At 48.5% G+C, this 21619-nt stretch overlaps 2 protein-coding genes across 4 annotated transcripts in view; both read right to left on the bottom strand.

The window, feature by feature from the left end:
• Positions 1-5210, bottom strand: part of LOC121489225 (AP-3 complex subunit sigma-2) — a 58191-nt gene extending 52981 nt beyond the window's left edge. The window contains exons 1-2 of one of the 2 annotated variants that reach the window (XM_041751971.1): positions 5054-5210; positions 168-259 (exon numbers count right to left, since the gene is read on the bottom strand). In XM_041751971.1, coding sequence (XP_041607905.1) covers positions 168-259; positions 5054-5122 — 161 coding nt within the window. In that variant the 5' untranslated portion in view covers positions 5123-5210. The remainder of the gene's footprint in view (positions 1-167; positions 260-5053) is intronic. The other variant, XM_041751972.1, reaches the window with a different exon arrangement.
• A 5360-nt stretch (positions 5211-10570) lies between these two features.
• ARPIN (actin related protein 2/3 complex inhibitor) lies at positions 10571-20464 on the bottom strand. 2 transcript variants are annotated; one of them, XM_041751969.1, is made up of 6 exons: positions 20251-20464; positions 18853-18928; positions 15924-16056; positions 12446-12652; positions 11907-12070; positions 10571-10998 (listed from the first exon to the last, which is right to left on the bottom strand). In XM_041751969.1, exons 1-6 carry the CDS (start codon positions 20340-20342, stop codon positions 10990-10992), a joined length of 681 nt encoding a protein of 226 aa, XP_041607903.1. In that variant the 5' UTR covers positions 20343-20464; the 3' UTR covers positions 10571-10989. The 2 variants fall into 2 exon arrangements, with proteins under 2 accessions (XP_041607903.1, XP_041607904.1); XM_041751970.1 differs by lacking the exon at positions 20251-20464 and adding an exon at positions 19748-19766.
• Positions 20465-21619: the final 1155 nt, after the last annotated feature.

Genomic DNA, 21619 nt, shown 5'->3' on the forward strand with positions numbered 1-21619 from the left:
AGTAATATCTGAAGCACAATCACTCAACAGCTTCCCAAACAGACCTGGGTCTCTTCCTGGGCAGCTCAGGTACCCACCTGACACTTGAGTACCACTTGAAGAGGCAACAGTGATGAAGAACACCCAACAGTAGATACACGGATAGAAAACTGAAGCCCATTATTTACCTTCCACCTTCCAAGAAGTTACAAATGTTGTCATCTCGCTTGAGAACTAGATGGAAGGTTTCTCGAACAATCTGTTGTTGAATTTCTTCTGGCTATGGAATAAAAGAAAGTGAATCAGTGGGGATGTCTGAAAAACTACATTCCATGGATGAACAGGGAGAGCAGTGCTTCCAAGCAGGAACGATCTAAAGATTTGGTACCAGTTTCCAGAAAAAATAAAAGGGGAATTTATGGAAAATGGTAAGACTCAGTTACAGGAATTAAGCTAGGGCACATTTATCTGGACATCAAGTCACTAACCATTACTGTCCTGAGAGGTAAAGCGACACTTCCTTATGGTTAATAACCAAGGAAAGGAGCAGGGTGCCTGAGTAGCTCAATTGGTTTAGCATCCGACTGGGTTTCGGCTCAGGTCATGATCTCAGGGTTGTGAGATGGAGCACCACCTCAGTCTCCATGCTTAGCGAAGAGTCTGCTTGAGATTCTCTCTCCCCTTCTCCCTCAGTCCCTCCTCCCACTCATACTCTCTTTCTAAAATAAATAAAATCTTAAAAAAGAAAAAAAAAAAACAAGGGAAGGAGAACTAATAAACTCTCATAAAAGACCAAAGAATAACTAGAAGATCCAGTCCTGGAGTATTTTGCCTTCCCCTAGAATATATCTACACCAGGGCAAATAACAATGTCAATAGGTCTAACCTTTCAGAGAGGTCAAGATTTAATTCTGTAACCATGTTTTTAAAACCTGAATTTTCCATCTTTTGTACTGGTAAAATATGGTATTACATATAAGATGGGGTATTTACTCACCAACGAAGTATTATTGACAGAAAAAAATTCTATTTACAGATTAGAATTTTAAGTTATACTTTTCTTCACTACCATACACAAGAAAGCTCAACTGTAATGATACCTCTTGATAACTCATACTGATTTCTGTCTATACAGAGGAGATTCATAGTAACTATGGTTTAAAAAAAAAAGGACGATGGGGGGCACCTGGGTGGCTCAGTCACCCAACTCTTGCTTTTAGCTCACGTTACGATCTCAGAGTCGTGGGATTGGGCCCTGCCATGGGTTGTGCACTCAGAAGGGAATCTGCTTGAGATTCTCTCCCTCTGCCTCTCCCCCTGCTCTCTCTCAAATAAATAAATAAATCTTAAAAAAAAAAAAAAAAGGATGATGGAAGAAATAAACTGATCATTAAGACAAAAGCAATTAAAAGCTCTAGACCAATGCCCTTACATTTCAATATGCAACGAATCACCTGGGAATGTTATTAAAATATAGGTTCTGATTTAGTAGGTTTGGGGTACATCCTAAGATTGCATTTCTAACAAGCGTCCAGGTAATACCAATGCTGGTACCAATGCTGCTGGTCTGGGTATACATTTTGAGTACCAAAGCTTAAGAAAACCTTCAGACTGGACTTGCCCTAAGAGTCAGAAAACAGACTCAAGTAATGTTAATCCCTTCTTTCTAAAGCAGGGTATGGGTTAGGGTTAGGGAATTTAAGTTTGAAAGGTTATTTAATAGACTGGGAAAAAAAAAAAAAAAAAACAGGGAAAATGTCATTGTGGAGAAATTACATTTCATAATTTTGACTTAACATGGATAAACAATGGCTCAGTATTTACTGAATGAATGAAAACCTGCTAATCACTATTCGCTTTAAGTTTGAGTCAATCAGTCACTGTTTTCCTTGTTTCCATTTAAAGTCACAAAGCTCACTGACGCCAGGATACTGTAAAGGATTAACTCTGTGTACTTGGAAGTACAAAACATGCTAAATATCAGCACTTTTTTAACCTGACAAAAACATCTTTCAAACTAAAGCCATTTATCTGACCCTAGGAGGAGGTGGCAGCAGAGAAGTGCTATGAAATGGTGAAGCTAACTAATTTCTCCCATCCAAGTACTAACCAGGCCCGACCCTGCTTAGCTTCGAGATCAGACGAGATCGGGCGCGTTCAGGGTGGTATGGCCGTAGACGCTAACTAATTTCTAATTTCAACAGAAAGGTGAACACTTGCTTAGATATCTCAAAGACTTTTAACAACCCCTTATATCTCTTAGTTCTCTGCAATTTTCAAGGTAACTTTCACTTACAAGCTAATGTGGTTCTTATAAAAATCCTATGTCCTCCAAAGAAAGTTTACCAATGGCCAATAAGGACATGCAGTGTTGCTCAACATCATTAGTCATTAGGGAAACAAATTAAAACCATAATGAGAATCCACTTTATACCCATTAAAGTGTTTCTTATCAGAAAGATAGTAACAAATGTTGATAAGGGAAGTGGAGAAATTGGAACTCCTATACATTGCTGAAGGGTACATAAATCAGTATAGCCACTTTGGAAAAACAGTTGGACAATTTCTCAAAATGTTCACCATAGAGTTAGTATATAACCCAGCAATTTTAGTGCTAGGTTTATAACGTAGAAAAATGAAAACAGGGGATCTCTGGGTGGCTCAGTGATTTAGTGCTTGACTTTGGCCCAGGGTGTGATCCTGGAGACCAGGGATCAAGTCCCACATCAGGCTCCCTGCATGGAGCCTGCTTCTCCCTCTCATTCTCTCTCTCTCTCTCTCCCTCTCTCTCTCTCTCATGAATAAATAAATAAAATCTTAAAAAAAAAGAAAAATGAAAACATATGTGCACATAAAAACTTGTACATGAATGTTCACAGCACCATCATTCACAAGAGCCATAGGTAGAAACATCAACTGATGGACAATCACATGCACATAAAAACTTGTACATGAATGTTCACAGCAGCATCATTCACAAGAGCCATAGGTAGAAACATCAACTGATGGACAATCAAAATGTGGTATATCCATACAACAGAATATAATTTGGCAATAAAGAGGAATGAAGAACTAATACACGCTACAAGCCGGATTAACCTTAAAAACATACTGAGCAAAAGAAGCCAATCATAAAAGACCACATATTGAATACCATTTATATGAAATGTCCAGAACAGGCAAATTTAGATACAGAAATTAGGAGGCAGACTAGTGGTTGTCTAGAACTGAGGGAGTTAAGAGGAAATAGGGAATGATTCCTAATGGGTATGGGCTTCTTTTTGGGGAATTGGAAATGTCCTAAAATGGACTGTGGTGATGGTTCTACAACTTTGTGAATGTACTAAAATCCATTTTTTTAAAAGATTTTATTTATTTAAGAGAGAAAGGGAGAGAATAGTGGGAGAGTAAGAGAAAGAAGCAGATGCCCTGCTGAGCAGGGAGCTGGATGTGAGACTCGATCCTAGGACCCTGGGATTGTGACCTGTGCTGAAAGCAGATACTTCACCCAGTGAGCCATGCAGGCACCCCTGAACTGTATATTTTAAATGGTTGAACTATAGGGATGCCTGAGTGGCTCAGTCAGGTCATGACTTCTGGGTCCTGGGATCCAGCCGCATGTGGGGCTCTGTGCTCAGCCTGGAGCCTGCCTCTCCCTCTGTTCCTCCCCCTTCGATTGCTCTAAGTAAATAAAATCTTAATAAAGTAATAAGACTGAAAAGTGAATTTTAAAAAGTAAGTGAGCTATACGTATGTGATTTATTTCTCAGTAATGCCCAAAGGTGGAAAAAGAAACACTCACGCACAAAAATGCAAAGACAAATTGAATGGTTGTATTGAATGTCCATAGTTTTATCTCAAAAGCATTTAATACAATGTCATCTAGCTTTAAAAATTCTATGAAGGGGGATCCCTGGGTGGCGCAGCGGTTTAGCGCCTGCCTCTGGCCCAGGGCACGATCCTGAAGACCCTGGATCAAATCCCACATCGGGCTCCCGGTGCATGGAGCCTGCTTCTCCCTCTGCCTATGTCTCTGCCTCTCTCTCTCTCTGTGACTATAATACATAAATCAATAAAAATTAAAAAAAAAATTCTATGAAGGGGCACCTGGGTGGCTCAGTGGTTGAGCCTCTGCCTTTGGCTCAGGGCAGGCTCACCAGGATCCTGGGATCCAGTCTGGAATCAGGCTCTTCACAGGGAGCCTGCTTCTCCCTCTGCCTGTGTCTCTGCCTGTGTCTCTCGTGAATAAATAAAATCTTTTTTAAAAGTTAAAAAAATAAAAATTCTATGAAAAAGATTAAAATTATTTTGTTCATTTCTATTTGACAAAAAAAAGGGGGGGGGGACACAGAATCAACACAGACAAAAAAAAAAAAGATGAGCTGATGCCTGAACAGTTTTCGGACTCTACCCTCTTCCTTTCACCAATTACGTCTGTAACACTGTGCAACCTTGCCACGAAGAAATACAGCACCAAAGGGCGGGAGGCAAATAATGACATTTGTGTTTTCCCAGAAGTTTGTTTGTTTGTTTGTTTGTTTGTTTTTAAGGAAAACTCAAGTTTCCATTTATCAACTATTGAGCCCTCACGCGGCAGCATTTATAATTTCTCATCACTTCCCACTTTTAAGCAGACTTTCTTCAACTCTACAGGAGGAAGGGGGCAGCCAGTCCCTGGGCGGTCCTAGCCAGCACTGAAGCAAAATAAGCGCAGACCTTTTGGCTCAAGCAGAAACTCTTAAGCTGGTGTATTTCTTCCTGCCCCTACAACCGCGCTTGGGGACCAAGGAGATTAAAGGGACTTCCACCAGGCGAGAGCTCGGTGGGGCACACCCCCGCCGTCGTTCAGCGCGCCCTGAGACCTCAGGGGAAGTGTCACACGTAGCCGAGAGATGCGAGGGTCCAGGGACCCTCGAGGGACCGCGAGGGTGGACAGACGGCCAGACAGCCGCCCGGGTCCCTCCAGGAGCGCGGAGAGGGAGCGTCACGCCCGGGGCCGGCGCCGGCAGGGGAGCGAGGGGTGGGGACTACACGGGCGCGCCGAAGGGACGGGAGGAAGCTAGGCCGCACTCACGAAACGCTGGTAGAAGCGGACCAGCCGCGGCTTCCCGTGGTTGTTGAACACCAGAATCGCTTGAATCATCTTTGCGGGCCACGTTTCTTCAAGCGCCGGCGGCTCCCGCAAAGCATCTCCTTCCGTCACAACACGGCCACTTCCGCTTGGTGCGCGGCGGCGCGGGGCCCGCGGAAACGTGCGCCCGCGCCCAAGGGTCCGGCTTCCCTGCGCCCCCAGGAGGAAGCTCCAGATGGGGCGGCGAGGGGCTCGGCGAGGGGCTCGGCGAGGGGCTCGGCGAGGGGCTCGGCGAGGGCCGGGCGGGTGCGGACCGCGGGGCTGGGCCGCGTCGTCCCCTCGGCTAGCAGCGGCTCGCCCGTCAAGGTCTGGCCGGGGCGCGCGCCCGGATGGGCCGCCGGCCACAGAGCCCCGGGCGGAGCACGTCGGAAGAGCGGATGCCGGAGCCGAGGCTCCGAGAACAGCCGCGCTCCCGGTCCCCGCGAAAACCTACGGTCCTGCCTTCACCGTGACACCCGCGACACCCGCGGGGCGGCTGGCCGCGCCACTGCCCGCCTGGGGGACGTTTGCTTCTTTGCCGTTCTTCCGTGTTGCACGCAGGGCTGCGGTGCATCGGACAGGTGCCTGCTCGTGCAAAGGGCCGCTTCTCCGAGGTCGGCAGTGAATGGGCGAATTCAGGGATCTTCAGTAAATCCGTGCGGCGACCCCAAATTGGTAGATTTTGCTTCGCCTTTGAGTGACTCAGTGGGGGAGACGGGGAGCAGGTCCCTATCGCACTTAGAGCGACAAATTAGCATCACCCCGTCCAGAGGACAGGCAGTGGGCATCCAAAGCCTTTAAAATGTATAGAACATTAGGCCCAGCGATTTCCAGTTTTAGAATTTCTAATAAAAAGATTGTGGACGTGGGGCACCTGGGTGGCTCAGTTGGTTAAGCGTCTACCCTCTGCTCAGGTCCTGGGATCCAGACCCGAGTCCCGCTACTTGCTCAGCAGGGAGTCTGCTGCTCCTTCTCCCTCTGAGCTTGTGTGCACCTGCTCTCTCTCCTCTCATAAATAAAATCTTAAAAAAAAAAAAAAAAAAAAGATCGTGGACATGGGAAAAGCCTCAAGAATTTACATCTCAGCGGTGTTAGCTGCAGGGAAAAATGGGAAACAAACTATTCCAAATCAAGTTATTTATTGAATGCCTTGTTCCACATGCACATGAGAAGTATTAAACGGTCATTAAAAATAATATTGTGAAAAGTTTAGGGTATAGATAAGTGTTCGTGGCGTATCTGTAAGTGAAAAGATCACACAAGGTATGCAAATGGATATCCCACTGTATAAAAGACTTAAAGTAGTCTGACAGCAAGAATGAATGTGAATAATTATCAAAATATTAATAATAATTATCGTGTCTGATGGAATGGCGGCAGCGCAAAGTGTTGAGCGTAGATCACTGTAACAACACTGTCTACTTTGGTCAAGTGCCTTCATCTGTAAAACTGGCATAGTATCCATTTCCTTTACTGCAAAACTACTATTCTTTACTATAAAACTTTTCCACTTGAAAAAAATTATTCTACTTAGATGGTTGTATACACAAAATTAGTTACTGTTTGTAAGCACTTGCAACAATGCATGGCATATGATTGAGTAGTACATAATTTAATAAACTGTGAAATTCTGGTTTTCACTTTTTGAATTTTCTAAACTAATATGTATTACTCTTGTAGCCAGATTTTTTAACTCAAAAAAAAGAAAGAAAGAAAGAAAATAGTCCAAGGGCACCTGGGTGGCTCAGTTGGTTAAGCCTCCAACTCTTGATCTCGGCTCAGGGCTTGATCTCAGAGTGGTGAGTTCAAGCCCTGCATTGGGCTCCACCCTGGGCATGAAGCATATTTTTTTTTTAAATTTTTATTTATTTTATTACAGTCACAGAGAGAGAGAGAGAGGCAGAGACATAGGCAGAGGGAGAGAAGAAGGCTCCATGCACTGGGAGCCTGACGTGGGATTCGATCCCGGGTCTCCAGGATCGCGCCCTGGGCCAAAGGCAGGCGCCAAACCGCTGCGCCACCCAGGGATCCCATGAAGCATATTTTTAAAAAAAATCCCAAGTCAATAAATATGCATTGGAACTTGACAAAATGTTTCAAATGTTGAGGAGAAATATTAAAGAAAATTCTAAAACAAGAATAATGAAGGGGACCTAGCTCTACCAACTATTAAAACCTATTATAATGGTTCAAATTGTCACTATATATAGGGAGACTAATTAAAATAGAATAATAATTTAAGTACAAATTAACTTTAATATGTGATATAGGACACATCATAACTTGTGGGAAGGAATCCAACAAATATGCTGGAATAACTGCTTACCAATTTGAAAATAAGCTATTTAGTTGTCTCACTTATATTAAGGACTTAAATGTAAAATCAGGTGATAATGGAAGAAATTGAAACTGAGTAACATTTGAAAGGAGAATATAAGCTTAGGTGCAATAAAAATCACAAAGAGTCAATAGATATATCTATATAAAGAGTTGTTTGTAAAAAGATGAACTTTTTAAAAGTGGAAAAGAACTTGTTAAAATGGTCAGTGGTTATATTTAAAATATAAATAACTGAAAGACTTTCTCCCCCAGTATATAAACAGGCAATGAAACTGAGTAAGCGAAGAGGAAACATACTTAGGTAATGAACATGAAAAAAATGTTTAAGCTCACTATTAATTGGGGGGAAAGGCTAATCACAAAGTATTAACTTTAAAGTACTGTTTTTACCTTATCAAATATCATTCTTTAAATGTTATTACACCCAATTCTGGTAAGGGGAACATGAAAGTGGTCCTCTCCTACAGTGCTGGTGAAATTATAATTTAGAATAACCCTTTTGGAAAGCAATTTGACAACCTAAAAAGAGTTTTACAAAAAAACTCCTAGACTCCCCGTAATGTGACTCCTGCAAATCTGTCCCTAAAGAAATGACCACAAAATACAAAAATATGGTGGTGGGGGATTTGGGGGTACAGGGAGGTTCTATGGGTGAGATTGAGGGAACTTTATAATCTAAAACAGTTACTAACACATTAATTATATTAGCTCTAAGGAGGAATCAATTAATTACCCCCAAATTGGACCATGTTAGAGCTATTAAATGATAGTCAATCTTAAAAAACAATGGCTATGAAATCTGTGTGGCAATATGGAAAGAGATTAGGTAACATTAATTGAAAAAGGATTATCAAATTTTATGTGTAGGTGTGGTATAACCACCATGTACAGAACTTGCATATTCAAGGAATGAGCCACTCCCCCACCTCCATGGCTTGGCAGATACTTTTGTCTTGCTGGGAAGTCCCTTTCCTCCTCTGTCTACCTGGATTTCTTTCTGTCTCCACTCCCGCCACTATACACCAAACCACTCCAGCCTCTCACTATGACAATTAAAGCAGTCTACCAGTGGGGCTCATTGCCTTCAGTTTCTCTGCAGTCAAGTGATCTTTGGTATAAACAAATCAAATCTTATCACTCTCCCCAGAATCACTGGCTTCTAGGAAGTTGAGGATAAAGTCCTAAAATACTTAACATGCTAAAAATGCCATGCCCGATCTCCTGCCTCATCTCAACAACCTCTAACTCCACCCATTCTCTGAGCTCCAGCCACAAAGGCTTTTTCCTTCCTTCTTTTCTTCCTCCCTCCCTCCCTCCTTTCATCTCTTCCCAGTCCTCCCAGGACACCAAGCCCATTTGTTCCCTGGGGCTTCCCCCACTGACACACTGGGCCTCCTGCTTTGGGATGGTGGCCTACCTACCTAACCTTGTCACACCCTTTGGCCACAGTGCTTTGGACAGCAGGATGCCTTCACTAGGTATCTCCACGCCAGATCAATATCTCCAGTCTTCCTGCTGTTTAACCACTTCCCTGGCCACACCCATGGTTGAGGCCCCAGCATGCTCAACAGCTAACTGGCCCCATTCAGACACAGGACACCAGGGGCGCAGCTTCTGTAATAGTCGAGGTGAGAGGTTACAGGGATCTGAACAAAGAGCAAGAACAGTGCAGTCCAATGACTGGTGAGTTCAGGTGGCCTCAATGAAGTGTGAATCCCAACCCTCACAACCATATTGTCAAGCCCAGCCTCCAATATGCAAGACTGTAAATGAAAATTGGAACCATGATAATAAATTCTGGAAGCATAATAGGACCTGCTCAACTGCCAACAGCAATAGGACCAATTTCATCCTAGGCAGATCAGCAGTTAAGGGTTTAGGCAAGTTTCCTAAAGTCTAGGAATATAACCCCACTTCACAGGGCCAGGACTCCTCTGGCCCCTGTGTCCAATGTCCTTCTGTAGGCCAAGGAAGCAAAGGACAGTGGGGGTGGGGGTGGGGATGGGAAGAACATAAACTTTGTTTTTGACAGCTCTGGATATGAATCCTGGCTGTGCCACTTATTAGCTGTGACTCTGAGCAAGTTGCTTTAATTCTCTGAAGCCTCTTTTCTCTCCTGTAGTCTACATGTGGAAGCAGAATAACCCAGTGAAGAATATAGCTTGAAATATGACTGCCTGGGTTTAAATTCCTCACCTCCATATACTATGGATAGAGCCTCTAAGCTTCAGAATCATATGAAAAAAAAAAAAAAAAAAGAAAAGAAAAAGAAAAAGAATCACATGTACCTCATGGGTTAAAAGTGCCAGTTAAAGTAGGATATTGCAAGCACTTGGCAAATATGGGTTTCCCCCCACTATCCAAAAAAGTACAGCATTCCTATGAAACTTTTTGTAAACTGAAATGAGAGACAGTGGAGAAGCAATCACCATTAACTTACAGGGAAAATTTTTTGAGCATTCTTAGGCTTTTCTGAAACCTTAGGGCAGCTCTTGCTAACGCATGCACAAAACCAACTGAGATAAAGCACAGATTCTCAGACACAGTTCAAAGCTATGGAGGCTTGATGCTTGAGTGTAGTTCCCTAGGACGGTGACTGGTGGGGACATTCTCACTACTTGGAGTGCACACAGCCTCTATAACGGCTCCCTGCAAAACAAATGCTGAATGCTATTTTCATTTTTTCCCTTCTTTCATAAAAATGAAAACCCTCTGCAGATTTCTTTTGGTTAGAAAAAACAAGTACTAAGGTAGTTCTTTCCTAAAAGCCAAGTGTCATAATGTAAACTTTTGAAAAGTGGGAGATACGTGCGCTAGCACCAGGAATTACTCAACAGTCAGTGGCTAGAATTATTATTATGGAAAGCACCTAGTGCTGTGTTTGATACACTGGGGGACTCAATACTTTTTCATTTACCACCTTCTTCTCTTGTCCCTGAGGCCAGCAGGATCCATGCCACCAAGTCTCTGCCCATTCTTAGGACATGTGGATTTCAACTCCACATCTGGTCACAGATCTGTGTGGGCACACTAGCTACCAAGGCAGTGTTCGTGATCAAAAAGTCATGGCTTCCTTCTCATAGGATCACTGCTTGGCTCGAAGACTGTTTGCACCTAACAGAACCCAGTCAATGCAGAGAATCCTTTTCTGGAGATTTACTCGCTCATAAAAAATTCTCAAAGTACAAAAGAATAACAACAAAGCTGTTATCAAAATGTGGCCTTGTAGAGTGAGTCTGAGAGGTGGGGACCTGGAGGACTCATCCACTTCCTACCTCTAGAAATAAGGCTGCTATTCAGGGCAAGGGCACCATGGAAATGTCTAGATCTAGACTCACACCAAGGGAGGGCCCCTCTATGAGCCAAAGCACGGCACCACTGCTCATGTCATGGTCTTAGATTTGATTTTAGCAGCACTTATTCAAAGGTTATTCCATTGCAGCTGTAGGAAGAACCAGGTAAGGTTTGGCAGACTGCTCCCTTGAGCTCCAGAGTAGATGTGGATGGAAGAGACTCTCAGCAGTGCTGGTGGGCCCAGAGGCACTTCACTCCCACTCACTTCAGTCGTCCTAGGGGTTAAGTAAAGAGGCATTAACAGAGTACATTTCATAGAAGTCTCCTATAAATCATCAGATAAACAAGGGTTCAATTGAGTGGTACCAGTGGCACCCTCAGCCACCTTCCTTGGCTTCCCCTCGTTAGAGCTGGCTCAGGGAGCTGGCCTGGCAGCTCCAATTATTTTTCATTCTGAGACTCACTTTATTAAAACAAATGGGAATCTAGACACTTCCTGCCCTGACTTCTCTGGTGAATGTCATCATCTGCATCACCTAGATAAATAGCCCATTTTTCTGTGACTTTGTTTTAAATGTTCAATTAGGGGCCTTTTGACATCAACTCAAATCTTCAGGTGAAATACACTTCAGAAAAACATATCAACTGTGGATAGACTGGAGATCAAGTAGGGGCCCAATCTTTGGCAAAAAACAAAACAAAACAACCAAAAAAACCCTAGTAAGGACCAAGCCAGCCATTTTTCCAGCCACTTTGGGCAGGAAGCCCAGAATGAAGGAGGAAAAAAATGCTCATTCAGCTCAGCTGCCACAACATGTCTAATGTATTCACTTGAAGTGAAAATGTTTAGAGATTTCATGGCATCAGGTTTCATTGGTTTCCCCTCTATAGTCCATTCTTTCCATATCTTGCTTTTATCAACCTTGGGACTTTCTTGAAGATTGGCACAGTTCTGACGCACTAAAAAGAAAGGTCTCAGGTTGCCACCCTTCATTCCCTGAAAAGAATTTTCCTGAAGCTAACACACCCTCGGGAATTCCATGGAATTCCACTAAAGCTGGGAGCATAAAATTTATGGTGCTGTCTCCCTGTCCTACACCCAATCTCAGGCCATACATCCAGAACTCCTGTCAAGAGATAAGCTATACTGACGCCAGTTCCATAGTCATCTCCCCTGACCTACCCACTCCTCATCCTCTGCCCCGTCCCCCTGCTCTCGGGTCTCTGCCATGGCTCCCTCCGAAGACTTCTGGGCCATGATGCTGTCTGTCCAGGATGCCCCTGTCTTTCCATCACCAGCAAAATTACATTTGGTCACTGTTCCAGCATCAAGTTTGGCTAATGACTCTGAAAGAAAGAAAGAAGTTGAATGGCCCATCTCCCTATTTTGGAAACGTAGTGGGGGCTGGCCTGCTCTGCTGGGGTCCCCAAGGCCTGGGTTATACCACTATTCTCTCAGGCCTGGGTGCCCTCAAGGAGGCCCTGAGTGTAACCCCCAAGGCCCTAGATTGGAGACTTCACCCACAGAACCCACGGGATTGGGCGGCACCCCAGGATCCAGAGTGTCTAGGCTGTTGGCTCCAGGGCACTTGTCCAGAGACTTAGGAATAAATCTCAGGAATGAGATTTATTGGTGTGCTCACCTGAGTTCTAAGCAGGAGAGGCAGAGGAGCCTCTACAGGCCATGGGGACATGAGGCCATGTGAGGCCAGTACTGCTCACCCAAGAAGGGGCCATCGCCTCGAGTTTTCAGCCGTACTCCAGTCCCCAGTTCAAGCTCCATCGCCTCCATCTCTGACTCAGGTATCCAGAACGCCACTGTCTGGTCGGGGGTAAGGCTCTCTGTCAGTGCAAGCAGCTCTGGCTTTTGTACCAGTGCCTTCAGCATGTCAGGCGTGAGTCTGTCGGTGTCTCCCATGGCTTCCACCTCTGCAGGCACACAGCACAAGGTCATTACTGCTGGGGTACCTGGGTGGTTCAGTAGTTGAGCATCTGCTTTGGCTTAGGTGGTGATCCCAGGTCCTGGAACCAAGTCTCACATCAGGCTTCCTGAGGGGTGCCTACTTCTCTCTCTGCCTATGTCTCTGCCTCTCTCTCTCTGTTTCTCATGAATAAATAAAAATCTTAAAAAAAAAAAAAAAAGACAAGAAAAAAGGAGGTCATTACTGCTGTAATAGCAAGCACGTAGAGAGGGTCTTTTAGGAGACCAGGTGAGTCCTGAGTGTTTTACACAGTCATAACCACCTGAAGGTAGGGCTCTGCATCCCCATGGTGCCAGTACTCACCAAGGAACTCCGGGCAGAGGAGTAATGGGCATGTGCTCTGGAACCAGGCTGCCTGGTGCAAATCTGCATGCGAGCCACGTGAGCTTGGGCAAGTGACTTAACCTCTCTCTGTGCCTGACAAGTAGAAGTGAAAATGGTACCTACCTGATAGGGCTGACGTGAGGTGTCAATGAAATGACACACATAAAGCACTTAGCAAAGTGTCTGGCACCTGGTAAACCCTCAACGAGTATAAATGTTGTAATTACTCCTTTTTTTACACAAGAGAAAACAAAGGCTTAGAGAGCTGAAGTGAGTCGCCCCAGGTCATACAGCTAATCAGTGGAAGAGGCAGGATTCAAACCCTCCATAAATTTCTGCCACCCTGTTGAGTCTCCAGTGACTAGACAGGGTTCTCTCCAGGCTCTAGGGTCTCCTTGCTGGGCTAGGGTCTGCTGGAATGAGCAGCAAAATGTGGCGCTCCCCATACCCTCCATTGGACTGCTCATCCCAGCCCTGGGAAAGCTCAAGGCTCAGGGAGGATTCCAAGAGCCTCATCTGCCTGCCCCAAAATGTCCCAAATCTGCAGATCCCAGGTTGGAGACTTGGGGAGGGGGAGACCAGTGTCCTAGACTGAGAAGTGAGGCTTCACAGGGCCAGGAGGACTCACAAGGCCCTGAGATCTCCCAAAGGTGTGCACAGCCAGCCCAGCTCAGCAACCCGAGGCTGTCCTGCAGGTGCCCTCTCCATGCCAAGAGACTGGGGCAGGGCTCTGCTGGAGACATCAAACCCATGGAGCTCACACCCTGTTCCAATCAGGGTTCCATTCAAAACTCCCAAGCTCTTTCAGGGATGCTTCTGGGGTTCCCAAGATACCTCACTCCCACCAAGGGCTTTCAAATTGCTCCCTACTCCTCATTCCCCACCCTGCTCAACGTCCCTCGGATGAACCACCTCACCGCCACTTCCCAAGATAACAGAAGCCAGAGGTGGGGTTACTAGTCCCCGGCCAGCATCTACCTGTCAATTTACCCATAGGCATATGAAACCTCCTCTCCTTCCCTTCTGTTTGTCTCAAAGGACCACATGTCCCCTTCCTGCCTAGAGCCAGCTCCTCCATCTGGGCTCCTGATCTAACACCCTCCCCCTCCTCAGGGACCTGGCTCTTCTTCTCTACACTGGATCTTTCCTTCACGCCCTCCTGAATCCTGGCTCTGATACCGAGTACTGCAGACGCCCATCACCCCCAATCAGAGTCACTGGGAGCCCTTCACTGGGAGGCTGCTGGATCCTCTGCAGTCTTCACTTTACTGGGCCTCGGGCAGCACCTGATCCCTTTGCTACCTCCTCCTACATATCTCCCCGTGCCACCTTCACTGGGCCTCAGAGACACACAGGCTCCCCATCTCCCTCAGCCCCCTGCAGGGGTCCCTTCTGCTCCTTCTGGGCTTCTTCCCTATTCTCCCATCATTGGTCTTCCCGAAGACCTGACCTGGGCTACTCCATCCATTTTTACAGTTTTAGTACTAGCAATGTGTCATGACTCCTTAACATGTGCTGCCAGCCCAGCCTACTTCCTGGGTTCTAGAACTGTATTTCCAAGACCTCAGGGGACATCGACCTTTGCCTAGAAGTGTGACCACATGTCCCACGCAGAACTCTTCCCCCAACACCTGTACCCAAGCCCAAACCCCAGGGTCATCCCTGATTCCTCCTCATTCTCCCCATCGCCAAACTCCGAGGCCACTGTCCCTCCTCTGTCTTGAGTCTGTCCAGTCTCTCCATCCTCACTGACAGGCCCTTATTCTGGCCATCACAGCTCCCAACAGGTCTGCTGGTCTCCCTTGTTTTTAAAAACTATTCTATTCATGTTACTTGCCTACTTAGAACTACTCACGACTCTGGAGCCCTTCTCCACCTGGGCCCTGCCTCCCTAGGGGCTTCTCCTCACCTGCATCATGAGCCCCCAGCACCCAGCATGCCTTGGCACACAACCCCCTCCTGAAACACCCTTCCAAGCTCCAGTACCCTGCTGATTCCTACTTTCCTTTCAGCATCCTATACCAGTGTTCCCTTCTCCAGGGCAGCCCTTGACCATCCTGCCTGGGCCCAGAGCCCCTTCTCAGTCAGGCTCCAGTCCTCGGCCTGTCCATCTCCTCTACCAGACTGAGGACATCTCGAGTGCAGGTCTATGTGTTGTTCATCCCTGGACCCTTGGCATGTGGTTCAGGACCTGGCACAGGGCATATGCTCATTAAATATTCAGAGAATGGGGGCACCTGGGTGGCTCAGTGGTTGAACGTCTGCCTTTGGCTCAGGTCAGGATCCTGGGGTCCTGGGATCAAGTTCCACATTGGGCTCCCTGCAGGAAGTCTGCTTCTCCCTCTGCTTATGTCTCTGCCTCTCTATCTGTGTCTCTCATGAAAAAAAATCTAAATATTCAGAGAACGAACAGACAACTGAAATATGGACAGGACGATGGATGGATTCTCCTTCAACCTCGAAACCTCCTTCCACGGGGCAGACATCAAACAGGTCCTTGTAGAGCCACAATTGGAAAGATGTATGAGGTCACAAAGGGCCTCAGAATCTCAAGGGAATTTGGGCCAGAGAATGGAGGCCGCCAGGGGCCTGGCCTGGGCTCTGCACAAAGGTGGTGAGTCCCCAGAGCCAGGTACTTGGATGACTCTGCCAGACTGAGGGAATCGGCAGGAGTTGGAAGGCCAGTTAGGCCCTTGGTATTGAGGTGGGGCACTGGGGATCCTCTGAGTGAATGGTGGGCAGGAAAGAGTCCAGCCAGGGGCCCTCAGGCCAGACACACACTTCAAGGCCACCCACACTGAGAAGACACTCCAAGGGGCCCAGAGAACCCAAAAACACAGAAAGGCCACAGGGCTTCGGGGGGCCCTAAGGGAGGAAGGATGGAAGATACCTACTGTAGGATGACATGAGGAAGCCCGTGTTCACCTTCCTGGTGGCGCTGAAGTTGGGCTCGATTTCATTTCCCTTGGGGTCAAACTTCCGGCGATGGATGCGATTGGGCCTGATGTACAGCACATAGTAGCGCTCCTGGGGCCAGAGAGAGAGAGAGAGAGAGAGAGAGAGAGAGAGTGAGGGGGCTTTTTCACTCCCTGTTCCCTCCAACACACGCACTCCCCATAGGGCTCCACTGCAAACCATCTCCAATCTCTCCCTCCTCCCCGAATCCCACCTCAGCTCCAAAAGATATTCAAACTGGGCAGATGCCCCCCTTCCAATCAATATTTATGGGTTAATCCAATCATTTGCTTAGTACAGCACCTGCCACACCTAATAAACCACGTAGACAGCTGTGAGATGGCCGACTCCGGGTCTGACCCCAAAGTCTCCACCCAGCCAGACACAGAAAACCATAACCCAAGCACCAAGAACCCCAAATACTGTGACACAGGAGTGAAAGAAGCCAAAGTGTCCTGGAAAGGGCATTGTAAGGGAGTTCTGCATAAGGGCCGCAACTGTGCCTCTTCCAACGTAGGTGGGACCTGAGACAAAAATCCTTCCTAGCCTCAGTTTCTCCTGTGGCAAGGGGATAATGTAGCACATTATCCTACGTTCAGGAATATTGTAAAGGTCCAATGAGATGACAGAGGAGCAAGCCCTGTGTAAAACACGGAGTGTGCTGTCAATGCTATTTGCCAGCTACTCTAATCCAAGTAGGTGGATGACATGCTCCCAAAGATTAAAGAAGAGGAATCCACTTCATAGGAGAAACATAAAAAGGCAAGGTCTTGAAGGGTGAAGAAACCCACAACTGCAAGATATAGGGTGTAGGGAGACTATTAAAAGCCTGGGACAGGTATGAAATAAATTCAAGGTCCTGCGTACGTGTCTGAGCCACACCTGGAGGGTGCTCAGAGCCATCATGGGTGCCCAGGCTGGCAATGCAAGTAGGATCAGTTTGAGATGGGCCTTAAGTTGGTATTTGGAGTTTAGACTTTATCTGGTAGACAAGAAGGAATCTCAAAAGGTTTCTGAGCAGCAGTGAGATCCTCAGAGATGTCTTTCAGGAAACAAGTTGGCAGCAGGGCAAGAATGAGCGTTAGGAGCAGCCAGAAAGCAGGAGGGGCAGGTGCGAGGTGTGATGAGGACAGGCCAAGTTCCTGAGGCCTATCTGAGACCAGTGGAAAGAGGAAGGGCAGGACAGGGAAAGGGATGATCCAGGTAGGAGGCCAATATGACCAGGCATTGCTGGCCTGGGGGAGAGGGGAGGGGAGGAAGAGACAGTGGAAGTTTGTAGGCCTGTGGCCAACTGCCGGCTGGAAGGTCTACTGCCTCATCATTAGGAAGGGAGAACTCAGAGAAAGCAAGTTTGGGCAGGGCTAAGAGAATGCTCTGCCCTGAGGGCAACTGAGGCAGGCCAACTACTCTACATTAGGCTGGAGCTACTACTGCAGGCTTTGCAGGGCATGCTGGCTGGGGGCATTGCTGTGTCCACCCTGCTGACTTGCATACTAAGGAAGGGGTGAGGGAGCAGAGGCTCTCCCTGGGGCTGTAGGACAGCAACAGGCTCTGAGTAGCACCAGGCCTCTGGCTTGCCTCCGGGACACTGAGGTGAGCTCAGCTTTACAGGTAAGGTGGTCAGCACAGTAGACGGCGCTATATGAAAGGGGATGGAAATTCAGAACTAGTGTTCTGGAGAGCGACACCAGCAAGAACAGCAGGTGTCTGTGTACACCCAAGATGGTGATAGAGGGCATGACCCCAAGGGCATGAGAAGGCACCCATGTGGGAACTGAAGCCCCCAGATAGACTTCCCAAGTAGGCTGGACAAAGGCCCCCCACACAGCAACTTGCATCCTGCCCCAGTGTCCCTGCCTGTCTGCACAAGGAGCTCCAGGTCTGGGGCTCCTGGGTGGCTTAGTGGTTGAGTATCTGCCTTTGGCTCAGGCCGTGATCCTGGGGTCCTGGGATTGAGTCCCACATCGGGCTCCTGGCAGGGAGCCTGCTTCTCCGTCTGCCTATGTCTCTGCGTCTCTCATGAATAAATAAATAAAGTCTGTTTAAAAAGAAAAAAAAGGAGCTCCAGATCCACAGTACTGACCTGCTGTATAAAAATCCAACATTCCAAAGTGTCCAACCACACACAGTGGTGTTCAAAACCATCGAGCCCATGCCAAGAGATTCACCACTTTGCAAATGGGGAACTTCAAGGCTCCTTCTCAAATTCACCAGAACATTTAAAATGCAATTCCAAAAGAATTCCAAGGACATGCAACCTCCCCGGAACAGATGGCATACCCAGAAAGGGGAAGGTCACTGCTGATCTCCCCCTGCCCCCACCCCCACAGGCTGCTAACCCCACTCTGATCTTATCCATCAGGCCCTAGGGCAGTGGGAACCACCAGACCAGAAGCCAGGAATCTGCCCCCTCACTCAGCCCTCCCAGAATAAAGAGCCAGTCATCCTGCCCACCCAGCAAGGCTCCCAGCACTCTAAACAGAAGTGACAGGACCTCTTTGGAGTACCTTCCAGCCTTGCAGCACCCAACACCTCAGCCAGTGAACCAATCACCTCACCCCTTCCTACTCTCAACCCTCCCAATCCCGGCCTCAAACCCCCCTTTGGGGTTAGGGCTGGTCTGTCTTGTCAGCAAGATCCCAGGCCTTGCCATCTGTTCTCAGCCCAGCACCATCTCAGTTGACCCCTTTCCACCCAGGGGCCCCTTTGGCCTGCTGTTTCTCAAACCATCTCCTACCTGTCCACAAACCCCTCCAGGAGTGAGCTGCCCAAGTCTAGGCACTGGCAGAGCCACGCACAGGGAGATGCCTTGGTGGGTGAGGACCGTGAAGCCTGTGCCCTGTGGGAGTCCCCAAGGAAGCCTCTCACCTTTTTGTCATGGGCATCCAAGATGCTGTGCCGAGACACATCTACCAGTTCTCCCTCCAGCAGGACGCCTTCTCCCCTGGGGATGAGAAAGAAGGGATTCACTGGTTCCGTCAGACCTCAGAGAAGAACTACAACTACAAGTTCAATGTCCCAAGCCAAAGTCTATACTGAGGACAGAAGTGTCTCCTACTGGCCTGGACCCTGAGCAGGCCTGGTGGTACTGAGCAATGCTTTTCTTTGTGCTTCCCACAAAGAAAAGGGGAAGCACAAAGGAATGGGGGCCTCCATTCCTCCCAAGGCCCCAAAGGCTGGGGCTCTGCACAGAGGGTAGAGGGTTCCCCCTGGGGCTGTAAGACCAAGCTGTGGCCCCTCCTGCAAGGGGTTACTGTAAGTAGAGCCTCAGAGTAACAGCCATTTCATTCTGCTTCTGTGATTATGACAGCATGAGACCATGTAAGTGAAGGTGCTTGTAAACTATTAAGTGCTTACTCAATATAAAGGATTTTATTTTTGTATTTAAATTTGAGGGAGGAAAAAATAAATAAATAAATAAATAAATAAATAAATAAATAAATAAATTTGAGGGAGGGGTCTGAGCTGCTATAAAGTATCCTCCTTTTTCACCTGTTAAAAAGCACTTTCTATTCCTCTTCTCATTCATATCCACTTAGATGTGGGTAAACCCAAACCCTTAAGTTTTAGGACTAGCCCAAGATCGCCGGGTCCCTCTCAGAGAGGAACTAGATCAGCGCTTCCCGCTTCTAGTTTTCATTTTAAAAGCAGAACCTGGGGCTTCCCTTTGTAGAGAGCCACAGAAATGGAGAGGGGTGGGGACTCGAAGGGATGGGGACCAAAATGGAAACTCCTACTTCACTTGCCCTACCCACCGCCTCACCTCCGAACACTTCAGTGTCTGTACCTGCAAATGGAACGACCCATTTGCTCTCCCCACCGCGCCCCCACCGCGCCCCCACCGCGCCCCGAGCCCTCCGCGGCCACGCCAGGCCGCCGCCCCGCGCTGGTCCCCCGCGTCCGGTTCCCGCACGGCGTCCTCCCTTCCGGGGCGGGAAGTGCGGCGGCCTGGGCCAGGGCCTGCGGACCCGGCGGCGAGGCAAGCGGCCGGAGCTCAGAGTCGCGGCCGGGGGGGTCTGACAAAGGCCGGTGCCTCTGAGCTCCGCCGAGGCGTCGGGAGGGCACGGGGGCAGGGGGGAGTCTCACGCCGAGGTGCGTCTGCGGGGGGGGAGGGGGGCTCCAGCCGCGGGGCGGAGAGGAGCGCGGGGGGCGCTCCAGCCCAGTCGGCCTTCCCGCCCGGAGCCCGGAGCCCGGAGCCCGGAGCCCGGAGCCCGGCGGCGCGCCCCGCGGGGTCGCAGAGGCGGGCGCAGAGGGCGGCGGGCCTACCCCTGGTGGGCGGCGGGGTCCCAGGCCCCCGGGAGCCGCGCGCTCCGCACCGCCTTGTTCCGGAGGGCGCTGTCGTGGTAGATGCGGCTCATGACGCGCACGGCGGCCGCGCCCGCAGGCCTGGCGCTCCCGGGCTGCGCGCGGGGCCTCGGGCTGGGCGCGGGGGCCGCGCGGGGGACGGCGGCGGGGAGGGGCGCACCGGATCCCCAGCGGCGGATCCGGGAAGGGCGCGGTCCTGGCCCGGCCGGGCCCGGCGGGATTTAAAGGGGCCGAGCCCCATTCCTGCCGCGGGACGGCGCGCGCGGGGGAGGTGGGCTTCCCGGAAGACCCGCGGCTGGGGCCTCGGCGTTGGGGAGTGCGGGGAGCCGCGTCCTCCTCTCTCTTGGTACTGGACGGAGACCCCCGCCCCAACACACGCATAAAGGGGAAATTGAGGCCGAGAGATCCTAATAGGATCGGCTCTGGAGGGAGCAGGAATGAAGAAAAGGGAACAGCCCTCTGGGATGGCGGGATGCTCAGCACTGAAGCCGCCCGTTATGCTGCGGCTGTGGAAGCGGTTCCTGGGATCCGCGTCTAGGCTTGGGCGTCAGAGCAAGGACACATTAAGGTTGAATCCCAGCTGTGTGAGCGTGAGCAAGTTTCTCAACCTCTCTGAGCCCATGCTTCCTCCTCTAGGGGGTCAGTATCAGAGGGGTAATAAAGATCCTTTTTTTTTTTTTTTAAGATTTTATTTATTGAGAGACACACAGAGAGGCAGAGCCATAAGCAGAGGGAGAAGCAGGCTCCCTGCAGAGAGCCGGATGTGGGATTTGATCCCAGAACCCCGGGATCACAACCTGAGCCAAAGGCAGATGCTCAGCCACTAAGCCACCCAGGTGCTCCGATGGTAAAGATTCATAAATTCACTCTAGAACATAACATTTCCCCTCTCTGCCGTCCCACACAGTTCTTGAGCCCCTCCCCAGCTCCCTACTGCCTTTTGCCCGTGTATGTAACAATGTAGAGAGGCACTTTCCAAGCCTAGGTTCAGGAGCCTATTTTGATCCTGGGAACTTGGGGAGCCTTGGTTCCGCCGTTTGAGAAGGAACCCTTGGACCCATTCATTCATGGAATTAATCTGTGGCCTCTGGGGGGAGCATTCAAAAGGGGAGTTGGCCAGTTAGATACCTGGGAGCTGAAGATGAGCTGTCAGTGGTAAAGCAGCACACTCTCCCCACACACACACATTAAAACTTTGGTGGGTCCTAGGCACTTTTGTTTTCAAGGGCTCCTTCCTTGATTAAAAAAATATTTTTAATTATGTTTTATGGGTGGGTTGACATAAAAATGAATATATTAATATTATATATGAAAACATTTTCTTCAGCCT

This window comes from Vulpes lagopus, chromosome 4 (assembly GCF_018345385.1).
Source record: "Vulpes lagopus strain Blue_001 chromosome 4, ASM1834538v1, whole genome shotgun sequence".
Lineage (NCBI taxonomy): Eukaryota > Metazoa > Chordata > Mammalia > Carnivora > Canidae > Vulpes > Vulpes lagopus.

Bases quoted from the DNA above. Each gene is read 5' to 3' on its own strand.
- ARPIN (XM_041751969.1), bottom strand. From the start codon at position 20,342: ATGAGCCGCATCTACCACGACAGCGCCCTCCGGAACAAGGCGGTGCGG. The intron at 18,929-20,250 runs GTAGGCCCGCCG...TCTCATCCCCAG, and splicing joins GACCCCGCCGCCCACCAGGG to GGGAGAAGGCGTCCTGCTGG. The intron at 12,653-15,923 runs GTAGGTATCTTC...GTGTGCCTGCAG, and splicing joins CTTCCTCATGTCATCCTACA to AGGTGGAAGCCATGGGAGAC.